The sequence below is a fragment of the Crocodylus porosus genome, unplaced genomic scaffold, assembly GCF_001723895.1.
Source record: "Crocodylus porosus isolate Cpor-Errol unplaced genomic scaffold, CroPor_comp1, whole genome shotgun sequence".
Lineage (NCBI taxonomy): Eukaryota > Metazoa > Chordata > Crocodylia > Crocodylidae > Crocodylus > Crocodylus porosus.
The window spans coordinates 102,371,400-102,384,094 of record NW_017728886.1 but is presented as its reverse complement, the minus strand read 5'-3'; the positions used below and the strand labels follow the sequence as shown (position 1 = coordinate 102,384,094).

The 12,695-nt window shown below is 41.9% G+C and overlaps 1 protein-coding gene across 1 annotated transcript in view; it reads left to right on the top strand.

The window, feature by feature from the left end:
* The first annotated feature begins 1,244 nt into the window (after positions 1-1,244).
* EXOC3 (exocyst complex component 3) overlaps positions 1,245-12,695 on the top strand; it is a 36,868-nt gene continuing 25,417 nt past the window's right edge. The window contains exons 1-4 of the mRNA XM_019540032.1: positions 1,245-1,339; positions 6,678-6,868; positions 9,648-9,867; positions 10,506-11,187. Of these exons, the coding sequence (XP_019395577.1) occupies positions 6,725-6,868; positions 9,648-9,867; positions 10,506-11,187 (1,046 nt within the window). The 5' untranslated portion in view covers positions 1,245-1,339; positions 6,678-6,724. The remainder of the gene's footprint in view (positions 1,340-6,677; positions 6,869-9,647; positions 9,868-10,505; positions 11,188-12,695) is intronic.

Here is a 12,695-nt window from a genome sequence, read left to right as displayed (position 1 = left end):
GACTTCCTGCCCTTTGGGCAGGGGGCTGGACTCGATGATCTCCCGAGGTCCCTTCCAGCCCTAATGTCTATGAAATCTATGAAATTGAAGAAACAAGAATCAATCTGCAGTCTCAAAAAACATTATTGGAAGAATACTTGAAAATCAGGGTGGGCTGTGCCCTGTTCAAGGTGCTTCAGGAGAGTCCCCTAATTGCAAAACTGTGTTGTTAATGGTGACTCAACACAGATTTTGCCCCACAGTCTCAACCTAACTCAGCTCCTTATTGAGCGTGGTGTACAAAAGTCCAAGGAGGATTTGCCAGGTGGCACCATGGCATACAAAAACCAGGCTTTGTGTTGGGCAGCACCTCTGCTCTTTTTTCTAGAGGGCAGCCATGTGTATAACAAACACAACTGTTTTTAGTTCCTATGAATCTGAAGAAGGAACAGTGAACTGTGAACAAGCAAAGAGGAACCGGGGACCAGGAACCAACCCCAGCCTCAGAGGGAGAACTGGGCCCATCTGGACAAGATACAGAACCAGGCCTATCTGGTGAAGTGAGAACTAGGCCGAGGACCCGGGGTCACAAAGAGATTCGGCCAGTGGCACCCCAGCTTTTTTGCCTTGGGGACTGGATGGGCAGGGCGGCAGCCCCATCCAGCCATGACAGCTGGGCAGAGGCGCGGTGGCCACCACTCTCCAGCTGCTAAATTTCCCACCCTACAAGAAGCCCTGTGGGCAGTGTTGCTAAGTCTGCTTATAGTAAGCAGAATTAGGCATGGGGTTTTTTTAAAGTTGCTTTAATTTTTTGGGAGTCACAGGTTGATAAGCACCCCCACTCCCCTCTCCTGGAAACGGGTCGGCCTTCTTTTCTCGGTAGACTTGACCACACTGGTCCTGCCTGGGAAATCAGGGAACAGCCAGGGCAGGTGAGCCACAGACAAGACGTGCAAGTACTTTGGCCACTGGGCTCCACTGCCGTCCACCCCCCGGCTGGGCCCAGGCGCCTCCCTCGCCCCGCACCTGGCTCCACGCGTCGAACCCACCCGCTGGCCCCCACGTGCAGGAACGTCGCAGGCCCGGCCGTAAGGAAGCAGCGGTTCTCGCGAGACTCCCCCACTACCACTATGTCCACACGGAACCGACGGGAAGGGTTAACGCAGGCGCAGTAGGTCAGTAGCGGCTGTCGCGGCGGGGGGAGGGGAAGGGTTGCAACGCAGGCGCAATGGAAGACTCTCGGGCGTCGCTTCGGCAGTTGCGTCAGGCGCCTGCGCAGTGCGAGCCTGTCAGCGGTTGCTCGGGGCCGCGGCGGTGGCGGGTGGGGTGACAGGTCTGGGCCGAGCCGGGCTGCCGTCGGGTGAGTCTCCTCCTCCTCCAGGGGCCCGGGGCGGGCTCGTCCCCTGGCGCTGCCCGGGGGCGGGGGGAGTGTGCGGGCCGGGCTGGGGTGGGCAGCGGCTGGCCCGTGCCTCTGGTCCGCGGCCCTGCCCAGCTGGGAGCTTCCCTCGCTTCTGGCTCCGCTGCAGAAAAATAATCGTCTCTTGGGCTTCGCTTGTGAGCCGCGTTGGGGCTTCTCGGCGCTTCTCGCAGCCTCGGAGGAGTTTCAAGAGGCTACAGCGGGGTCAGGTCTTACATATAAAGTGATCGCATTGGAAGCTCCATATTATTGTATTTGCTGCAACACTATTGCAGATCTACAAATAAGCACGCAAGTGATTCTTCTCCGTCTGGACTTCGTATTGCTCACTGCAAGCTGTCAGTGAATGGGGCAGGAACTGGGCCATCAGAGTTCAGGCATTTCGTTCTTTCAAGGCCAGCCAGCATGAGAAAGTGCTGACAGCGAACCTCAAAGTGACTTCAGGCTTGTGGGTTTTACGTGTGTAGTATCAATGAACTGCCTCAAAAGCTGTTGTACATTTTAGCAATCAGGACTTATAGTAGAGATGACATTTTTTATTGGACCAACAAGATTTTTTCACGCACGATTTTTTTTTTCCAAAAATCTAGTTGGTGTAATAAATGATACCATCTCTACTACATGTCCTGATTGCTTTTTTCTCTAGACCAATATGGCTACAGCCTGGATAACATCATTAATTTTAAACACTTTTCCTGTTGGTTGTACATCATACAAGGGTTGAAATCATACAAATAAGATAATTATTACATGACTGGCAAACTGGTGCCATGGTGCCCTGGGAGAGAAGCACCACCCTGAGGCTTTTTGCTTAGAGGTCAGGTGTTGTCTAACAGAATTTGTTTCTTGTTCAGGAGGCTGTCTCACATCCCACTGATGCTCTGCCCTCACTTTAGGACAGTGTTAATGGCCTTTGCAGACATTGGTGATGCACAGGGGGTGCGCCAGCATTGAAACCAGGAATGCACTTCTGGTTTTGCCACTGGCTTGACAATCTCCCCCCCTCCCCGTCAGCGATCTGGTGCAAACCCAGACTCAGGAGGCACCAGTCACTCATGCTCACAGATAATACAGACCTAACCTTCCATTTCCAGTTTTTCTTTCCAGTCAGTGTGAATGGACAGCAGCTGGATGTGGCAACCTTGCTGTTGAAATAAATTGCTTTGATCAACAGTGCAAAGGAAATTAGTTTTCACAAGTCTTTAAAATGAATGTGGTTAGATTGGGAAAAAATGCCTTGTTTACTGATAGGGACCATTTCTGCCAAGAAAAGGCAGGAGCTGTGCTCTTGTAATTGCGTTCTTAATGAAGATTTAATTTGTGTCACTATTTTGGTTCAGAAAGAAAAGCAGACCCCCAATTGAAATGGTTATTCCTGTTGAGTATTTAACCTGGACCAAGCTTATATTATGTAATTCGTATAAACCAGGTGTGGCTGTTTTCTTACTTGGCAATTCACCAGGAATGGTAGGTGACAGTGGTTTTAGGATAGAGCCTGCACTCTTGTTTCATGGTTTCTACTTTCCTTCTATACTACATGTATCTAAAAAAAAAGGCCCTAATTTTATCCTGACAGTTGGTTTCATTTAAATGTAGGAGTGATTTTTTTTTTTAAGTTTCCAAAATCATGTTGAATAGATGATGAGAATTTACACATTTTCTGTTATGACACATTCTTGTTCTTAAAGGGTGTTCTAACATGTCAAAATGAGCATGTGTGTATATATACAAAGATAGCTGCAGTACTGAATGCAGATTAAGTGCTTTTGCACATGTGCTGTTTTGAAATGCAGAGTACTGGAAGCTTCAGAAGACTATAGTTTGTGTGTTTGCATGTGGATGCAAACATGTTTGTGTGCAGTAGGGTTTTTTTTTAATTTCAGAAAGATGTACAGTTTGTAGCATTACCTTATAAGACCAACAATCTCTTACCAGGCAACATTTCTCTAGGAACATTTTCCAAACCATATATTCAGATGATATTCCCTAAAACAACAACTGTCTCTTAGGAGGGACATGGTTTCTAGAAGGGCTTGACCGTTCTGTGAGTTTGTCTTCCCTTTTTTATTTTTAATGGGTTAACCAAACCTTCACTATGGTAATGAAGCTGCCCTGTGGCAAGGATCCTTGATTCTAAAGCTTAGAGATAATTAGAAAAATCTTCGGGGTGGGGGAAGGAACATCATGGACTTCCTTTCCTTTTCCGTGTCCTTCTGACAAGGTATTTAGCAGAATTCATAGATACGTTGGAACCTTATGGGGCTGCGCCATGAACACTTCTCCTGTGGCCTCAAGTTTGCAACTTCTGGGCTGTCAACCGGTGGGATTGAGGAAAATGGAACAGAGGCCTATCTTAACCCTAACTTAAGGGACTCTTTCAGAATGGCTCTTTCTCGCTCTTGTTCTCTGTAGAGATACAAGTTCCTATACTCTCCAGACTTAAATAGAAGCACTGTGAGGAGCTGGTGAATGAAGGAAGTGGACATCTTTGAAGGCTGGTTTTGGCTTAGTTGAGCAATGAGACAGGTACCATTTTGGAGAATCCCACAAATTTTCCAGAGAAGATGAGGCTGACATGCAAGTAGGGGTACACTGATAAAGATTGTCTTGGCTGATGCCTATAGTTGATGATTAACCAACCACATATACCAATCTGATAACCAATATTTAGTAATAGTCCAAGGCATGCTATTGACATAAACCTCTTTGTTTTGCAACACACACGCACACACCCCGCTTCTGCCTGCTTCAGCCCTTGATGAGGAAGGTGGTGACTGCCTTTTTGACGCATATGTTGCCACCTCACTCATGGCTCTTAACCCCAGCCCTGCTCCCCGCACAGTCTATGCTGCCATCCCAGGTAGGTGGGGTGAACCCTTGTGCAGACAGCAGTGCCAGGTGCATTTGGAGCCCAAGAACGTGCTGCTGCCTCAGCATGGTGGGCCCTGCGCAGCCAAGCTCTAGCAGTTGCCAGGGAGAAGCTGCTTTTGCAAAGGCACTTGATGAAGCAGAATGTCCCTCACACAGTGCCTTGCCCCTCCTGCATGCAGCCCTAGTGCTCAGGCCCCTGCTGTGCACATTGCTTTGCCATGGCAGTAGCAGGAGCTGGGAACAGTGCCTTTGTTGCTGACCAAGGCACCCTGTGACCGCTCCCCGGTGCCTCCTGCTGCCTCTCTGGAACCTATAGTCTGTCATGAATGAGCTCAGGCCAGGGGCAGAGTGCAGGAACCGGACTACGCTTGCCAGGGTGCTCTGGGTATGCCACTGTAATTATCAGCTACAACAATTTTTAAAAGTCAATAGCCAATAACATCACTTCTCCTTTTATCAGTTCCGATCTGATAGCCAGCTCATATATCGGCGCACCCCTACATGTAAGCTTTCAATTATGAAAACTGGACCAAAGTTACTAGGAATGAAGTTTCAGTACATGGACTTCTCTATTATTAGGATGATTTGGGAAAAAGAGAAAGTGAGATAAATATCTCAAAAGGAGTCATTTTTAATATTGATTTTTCTCAGCTGTAACTTAAAAAAAAACAATAAGGCAAAAAAACCCCTATTTCATATTCAAATAGAGTTGTAATCTTGAATGTAGTAATTTTTGGTGTCTAATAAAAAAACATGAATTTTAACTTTAAATAAAAAATCCAACAAATCCTGAACTACGGAGCTTTCAAACTACAAGTACATAATAAAACAAATGTGTATGTTCAGTTTGAACACACAGCCGAGAGAGTACAGATTACCTGGGCCTCTTTCTACCAAGTGCAGTTTTCCACTTAATCCAAAATTTTCTGAGATTTATTTTTTAAAATGATGTATCAAAGTGAAATAATGGGATAGCAGATGCATAAGCATACCCTGAGATGAATAAAATCTGTGTTGTCATAAGTTTCAGAAGTGGAGACTGGATGTTTGGAAGATAACTTTGAGTATTATCTTTGACAGAGAAAGCACGATCTCTGGAAAAATAGTTATTGTAAAGTTTCCTGGTTCAGTTTCTTCTTAGTATGATTTCCCACATAATCTATCATTTGATATTTTACTTTTCTATATTTAGAATCTTGCATATCAAGTTTTGCAATCTGTGTTCTTTTGGAGGAGTATTTGGAAAGTTTTAAAACTTTTTAAAAATGCATATTCTGGAAATACAAAGCGGGTCACTAGTTTTATTCAGATCTTTGTCCTTGAGTCGGAGCCCCATTTTCAGATTGACAGAGGAGGCCTTTGTTGCCTTTGGAGCTTGATAAACTAAGAAGCAAGAGCCTTTATGTCAATTCTTTCTCCAGCATTTGCAGAGTGGGTATTGTGCCATTTACTTGGTATAATAGATTAAATTGGCAGTTTGGAGATTCCTGGTTTGTGAAAGTACATGGTTAGTCTCCAAGATGGCCCAGGAGACTCCTTACAGTTTTATGTTCTGAAGTTGTACCTAATTCCAGGGCTATTTTAGTGCCTTAAACTTGGGCAGTCATCTGTGTGTAGTGATGCCAGGAGATTCTAGATATGGAGGACTAAATGGTGGCTGTTCCCAGACAGAAACTAGTGTGGGCACCAGTTTCTTCACTGCCAGAGATTTTTGTTGTAAGCATGGTTTTGTTGGTACTCTTGAAAAGTCTGACCTCTCCATCAGTTCCAATATTTGTGGATGACGTTAAGTGCCACTTAATATAAGGGTAAGAAAAAGCAGGATTCAAGGATGATTTCTTCTTTGGAGTATTAGGGGGTGAAAAAGAAATAGTCTTGTGTGTTCAATGAGTATGTAAGTAGATGAAAGGTTTCTGTCTGGGCTTTGTCTGTCCTTGGTTTTTCCAATAATATTGACCTTCAGCTTCACCAAACATAATAGCCATTTCATGTGGTCCTTGCGCTGGATGTTCATTCTTATTTATATACCGCAGGCTTTCCTTATGTGCACCATGTTAGGTGCAGATAAATTGGGTCCTTAATTACTCCTGTTACGTTCCTTCATGCAAATGATTGTTGGTACTGTCTGAATTAGAACATTATCAATGGCAATGCTTTAAAGAAGATTTACAGAAAATGTGTAAAGTAGAGGAATAAAAATGAATGATCTTTTAAACAAAATATAACTGTTTAAATACTGGTAGGACAGCAGAAATTATATGTAACAATGTTGCTATCAAGTTAATTATGTTTTGTTATCCACTTGTTAAGTGCATAAAGTAATACTCTAGAAATATTTATTTGGAAGTAATAATTAGCTATCAAATGGAAATAGATTTTTTTCTTAATACTTTATTCTTTTCTCCCCCAGTTCTGTTACATTATGAAAGATCTTACACTTTGAGATACTAGTCAATAATGGAGGAAACAGGCAGGGAAGCAGTCGCAACAGCTGTACAGAGAGTAGCTGGAATGCTTCAGCGTCCTGACCAGTTGGATAAAGTGGAGCAGTATCGCAGGAGGGAGGCTCGTAAGAAGGCTTCAGTAGAAGCTCGATTAAAGGTACAAAATTAATGAAACTCGGCAGTAACAAAGTGCTGAATTAAGCAATGTTCATGTGTGTGAGGTTTAACTTTAGAGCTTTTTGTAAGCCTTTGCTCAGTAAAATCAGCATTCCAAAAAAAACCAGTTGTATGTTCAAAAGCAGTGGTTCTCAACCTTTATGCTCAAGATACCCCTCAGAAAATGCCAGTCCTCCACTTTCATCAGTTTATTGCCTGTGGAAAAATAATAGAGCAATTCTTGTGTTTCAAAGAAGTCAAAAAGACCACAAGATCAGAATTTTTTTTGACCCCATGAATTCCTATTTGACATCTCTGGGTTTGTCTTGTAATTCACATGTAGATGTTTGCATGCACCTAGCAGTGTTAACACTGCAACACCCTTAAAAGGATCTTGCAGCACCCTACGGTTCTGTGGTTGAGAATTGCTGCTCTGAAGTGTGGTATATTGCCTTGAATATGATAAGTAATTTTGTTCCTGGATAATCAAACATTCCAAATATACCTACTTTTCAGCTGCACATTTTTCTCCTACTTCTTGTGCAATTTAACCTGTTAACAAAAATGCCTGAAGTCATTAACAATTAATTTTTTAGCTTGACAATTTATTTTCAAAAAGATCCATATTGAAAACTTTACCTAGCTATTGATTTTTATGTTAGTTTACAGAGGATATCTCTACCATCTAATGTGTTGTGTGTAATTTGGGAAGAATACTAGGTCCTGACTGAAACTGAACATATCTTCAGATAGTTCTTTGCATATTTCTTCCCCAGTACAGTCTGGTTTCCTTTTTTATTATTTTAATGTTTACTTATATAGCAACAATTCAATTTAAACTTATTTGAAACTACAAATTTGTGGTGTGGGTAGCCAAATGTCTCCATCTGACAACAGACTGACCATTTAGATTGAGTACCAAATACTAGGGGTGCACCATAAAGATTTTTTTTGGCCTATACCTCTAGTGTACCTCTAGTTTTAAAGATTGTGTGTAAAGTCACCTAGTGCCTCAAACTGTTTTTTCCTGCTGATCCAGATCATCCAGCAGGGCTTGACACAGATGATACTATTGCTTGAGTGGTTGGACATATTTTGTTCTAATGGGTTGCACTCTCTACCTCTTTCTGTCTCTGCCCAGTTGGGTAAGGGCATTGAAACTGTTGGAGTTAGGCATGTTCTGACTTCCTTTCTTACTCTGATATAAATTCTTGAAAATGAACTACACACATCACATCTTGGATACAGATCAAATATTCATATAATGCATCTATCATATCCCATCATCACAGAAAGTACACTTTTCTTCCCAAAATCTAGGTAGGTTCTTCATTCCTCCCACTTTTTTCAGAAGTCAAGGAAAAAAGCCACTTGTGAAAGTTCCTTCTGCTCAGTATTCCTATACTGCTACTGTAGTGAGAAGCAGAGTGGTAGGAAAAGGCTTTTATTGGGCCAGTTATACAGCTGGGAGGGATGTAAACAGGCTTTGGGGTATGAAGTATAAATTGCTTATTTGTATGTTAGTTTTTATCAACCTAGTATATTACATTTCCCCAGGGTCCCCTGAATATCCTTTAATGTCCCAGGCTGAGGGACATTGTTTCATATATTTAATTGATTCATCATGTGCTACCTAAATGAAATGGATGTGGTCTACCCTCTTTGGTAGAGTGCTAGGCATGCTCTGGTAGAAGTATGGTGTGGGCTTGCTGTACTTAGTTTGGGTGCTTCTGGGCCCAGCCTTTGGCACTTGAGTCATTCCCTAGCCCTCTTCCTTCCAGCACTACTTCTCTTTTTTTTTCAGTTACTATTGAGGAGCAGGAAAGTTTGAACAAAATACTTCAGCTGCATCTATGTTCTTATTAACATACCCTGGGTATCCACATCATTTTTACCCTTGCACCCCTTTTTGTAGGAGCTTCTGAGGAATCTGAGATCTGAGGAATGTATAGAAGACACCCAATGATGCCATCTTATTCTGCTTTGGGACTGTCCAACTGGGAAGCAGGAGGCTGCAAACCCCCAGGCTGTATGGCCTGCCTACTGTGGGCATGGCCTCCTGGGGTCCCCTGTACTGCAACTCCTCCCTGGTCCCCCTCCTACTAGCCAACTAGTGGCTAGGCAGGAGCCTGCAGGCTGTCTGTTTAACCTTTTGTGGGCTGCCAGTTGAATAGCCCTAGGCAGTTCCAGTTAATACTTATCTTCTACCCAAGGATGTAGTAGACTGTTCCAGGTCTTCTTGTGATAGCTTAGTGGTTTAGGTGGCTATGCCAAGGTCTAAATAAATATTTTGTCAAAGATTAGTTGATATAAAGTAGTAATAATATATATAAGACTGGCTGTCATATGATCTTTCAACAGTATATCTATTTTTTTCTCATAGTTAAAAATTGTCCTCTTCATATATTCTGGAGGGTTTTTAACAATATATCTATTTTCAGCTATTAAAAAAAAATATTAGGCCCTCTGAATGAGCTGGCTTTGGTTATTGGAATCAGTAGACTGGTGTTACCATGTTGTCTGGGCTAAATACCCTGCCTCTCAGAAGGGCTGTCTTAGCCCAGGAAGAGGGCTGCATTAATATTTCTTGCATCTAAGCTAGCTTGTTCAATTCTAACTTGGGTTTCTTGGCACAGCACAGCTGTATGGTAGAGTATGGTTATGCTGTATAACCATACTCTTACACCTATATGAAAATCAAGTACAGAAAAAGAATCCAAAACACAATTTCAGAACTTCTAAGTTGTGCAATTTGCCTTAATAAGAATTTTTTTTTTCAGGCAGCAATCCAATCACAATTAGATGGGGTACGAACTGGTTTAAGCCAACTGCACAATGCACTGAGTGATGTAAAGGACATTCAGCGATCTTTAGTAGATGTCAATAAAGACTGGCGTCAGAGCATCAACACCATAGAAAACCTGAAAGGCGTTAAGGATGCTGTAGTTCAACATAGCCAACTGGCAGCTGCTGTAGAAAATCTGAAAAGCATTTTTTCAGGTGATCTTAATTTAAATTTTTTGGTATATGAATTTTGGTGATTGCAAGTTGGAAGAAAATATGTTAAAATGTCATTAAAAATATTGCATCAAAAAGCAACATGTTGAACTTGTCTCCACTTCCTTAATTAATCATTTGACCTGTTGGGCCAAATTTGCCTTTTATTGTATTATCTATAGCCTCAATATCTTCCTTGTGCTTGTTTGAATCTCACAGCTGAACTTAAAATTACTTTTCATAAGGTACAAGAGAAATAACACCTAATGACAAAGTGCAGCAAGTGTGTGGGCACAGTGTAGCTTTGTGCAATTGTATGGATATTTAAAAAGTAAAAGGAAAGTTGTCTTCCATTGATTTTAAGATTCTGTAACTCAGCAGTTTTAGCCTTTAATTAAAATAAAACATTGTAATTAAGAAAGGAATAAGAACACTAAATAAAAATGTTGAGAATTACTGCTCATTTTTAACATCTCCCTGAAACATAGCTGAAGAGAAATCATACTAGTAAACAGAATTGTTTGACTTGCTCTACAGTCTTTCTCTTGGTACAGTTATGGTTTCTGTAGCCATTTTTATATCCTTTTTATATTGCTCTAATTTTAATTTTGCCTTTTTCTCCTCCCTTTCACCCCCACCAGTTCCAGAAATAGTTAGGGAGACCCAGGACTTGATTGAGCGAGGAGAACTTCTGAAAGCCCATCGGAATTTGAGAGACTTGGAATGTTCTCGTGATGACTTGATGTATGAACAGTATCGTATGGACAGCAAGAACACTCATGACATGAATCTCATTCATATCTACTTTGGGGAAATTCAGAAACTCTCTGAGGAGCTAGCAAAACAACTTTGGATGGTAATTGAAAGATCTCTTCTTACTGTTCGCCGAGATCCAACCTTACTTGTTTCAGTTGTCAGGATAATTGAAAGGGAAGAGAAAATTGACAGACGTATGCTAGACCGTAAGAAACAAACAGGGTTCATTCCCCCTGGCAGACCAAAGAAATGGAAGGAAAACATGTTTGATATCTTGGAAAGAACTGTGAGCACCAGGATTGAAGGCACTCAAGCTGATACTAGAGAATCTGACAAAATGTGGCTTGTGTGCCATCTGGAAATTATTCGTAAATATGTCCTTGATGACCTGCAAGTCGCTAAAAATCTAATGGAAGAGCGTTTTCCTCCACATTATGACATTTTCAAAAAGTTGTTAAACATGTACCACCAGGCTTTGTCCATGCGCATGCAGGAACTGGCTTCAGAAGATCTAGAAGCAAATGAAATTGTTACCCTTTTAACATGGGTTTTAAGTACATACAAAAGGTAAGGTTATCTCATTACAAATGCTTTTTTATTAGAAATAGAAGGCATAAGATGTGTATAACATACCTTTGAATTTGATTCTTACTGATAAAGGTACAGGCATTTGGTGAAAATAAATATATGTTGATAAGTCCATAGCATTTGTGTTGAATCTGTTCCATGGGCATGTGCCATAGGATTGTTATGCTTATTAGGCATCCTGCTTTGGTAAGTGTGTGCCTGTGTGCTAGGGAAAAAAGGTGTCTTTTTAACAATCCAGGTTGCTGTTGCATTTGTTGTTTGCTACTAGTTGAGTTGCTCTGTAGCTAAAGACTAACATTCCTTAAAATAGCTTTGAATTTTCTAACTTAGTGTGATCTCTTCCTCTTTTTTTTTTAATTTTAGTAAGCTTAACATTTTAATACAGTGAAATGTTTCAGTTTACTACATGTTTATAAATTTGGTGGAGTGTTGTCCAGAATATAAGGGACTGGAAGCTTTCTGTATGTGCACATGACCAAAATATTAGACATTTTGTGAGAGCCCCAAAAAAATAAGTTTGTAATTACTTACTTTTTTCCTTACTCCTTTCAGCAAGGGTTGTGGCTCTTTGGATTCTATTTGGTATGTGATTAACTTTCCATTAAAATATTTCCATTATGGGGATGTCATGGTTTATGTATCTTGAAGAAATTCTACCCAGGTGTTAGCTCATGTAATACTGTGAAATTCAATTTCTGGTTTTGTTTTTGGTAGTGTGATTTTATTTTTATTTTTATTTTTTTTTGTTAAGACAATTTACCACATTTTTTATGGCTATTTTCTTAAAATGTAGTGGGGAACAATTTGAAAGACGAATACTGCCTTTCCAGTATATAGCCTTCAGGGAACACTTAAGATCTGTGCATGTCTAGTGGTATTTAGCCTCATGGCGCATGAATCATGCCTCTGTTTTCTCAACATTTCAGATTTGATGATATTGACTAAGGCAGGAGTTAACAACATTGTGCAGTAGGGAGTCTCTTTATTGTGGTGGCTTCATTCCAAAAGCAGCCACTTTCAAACCTGCCGGGAGTGGGAGCCAGAGCTGTGGTTACCACTTCTCTCTTCTCCCCCAACCCTGCAGTACCACCACTGCCACTCAGGGTTTGAATTACACTCCAGCTTGTGGGGGGAGGTGTCTGTGGGGGTGGCAGCTAGAAGACAGAATGAGCCACCGCTGACTTTGCTGCTTAGAAAGGTGTGGGGCAAGCTTGGAGTGCTCATCAATTTGGTCGTCACACCAGACGGCAAGGCTAACATGTTTAACGATTACTTTGCCTCCATCTTCCTAAGAAGGGACCAGAACAGCCACCTCCCTGCTGGGCCCCCCTCGGGCCCTGGGGGAGGCACACCTGGGCCACGGGTTAGTGAGGATTTAGGTAGGGAGCTTCTGGAGGGGTTGGACATATTTAAGTCAGCCGGTCCAGATGATCTCCACCCTAGAGTTCTAAAGGAACTGGCCGAGGTCATTGCAAGTCCCCTGGCAC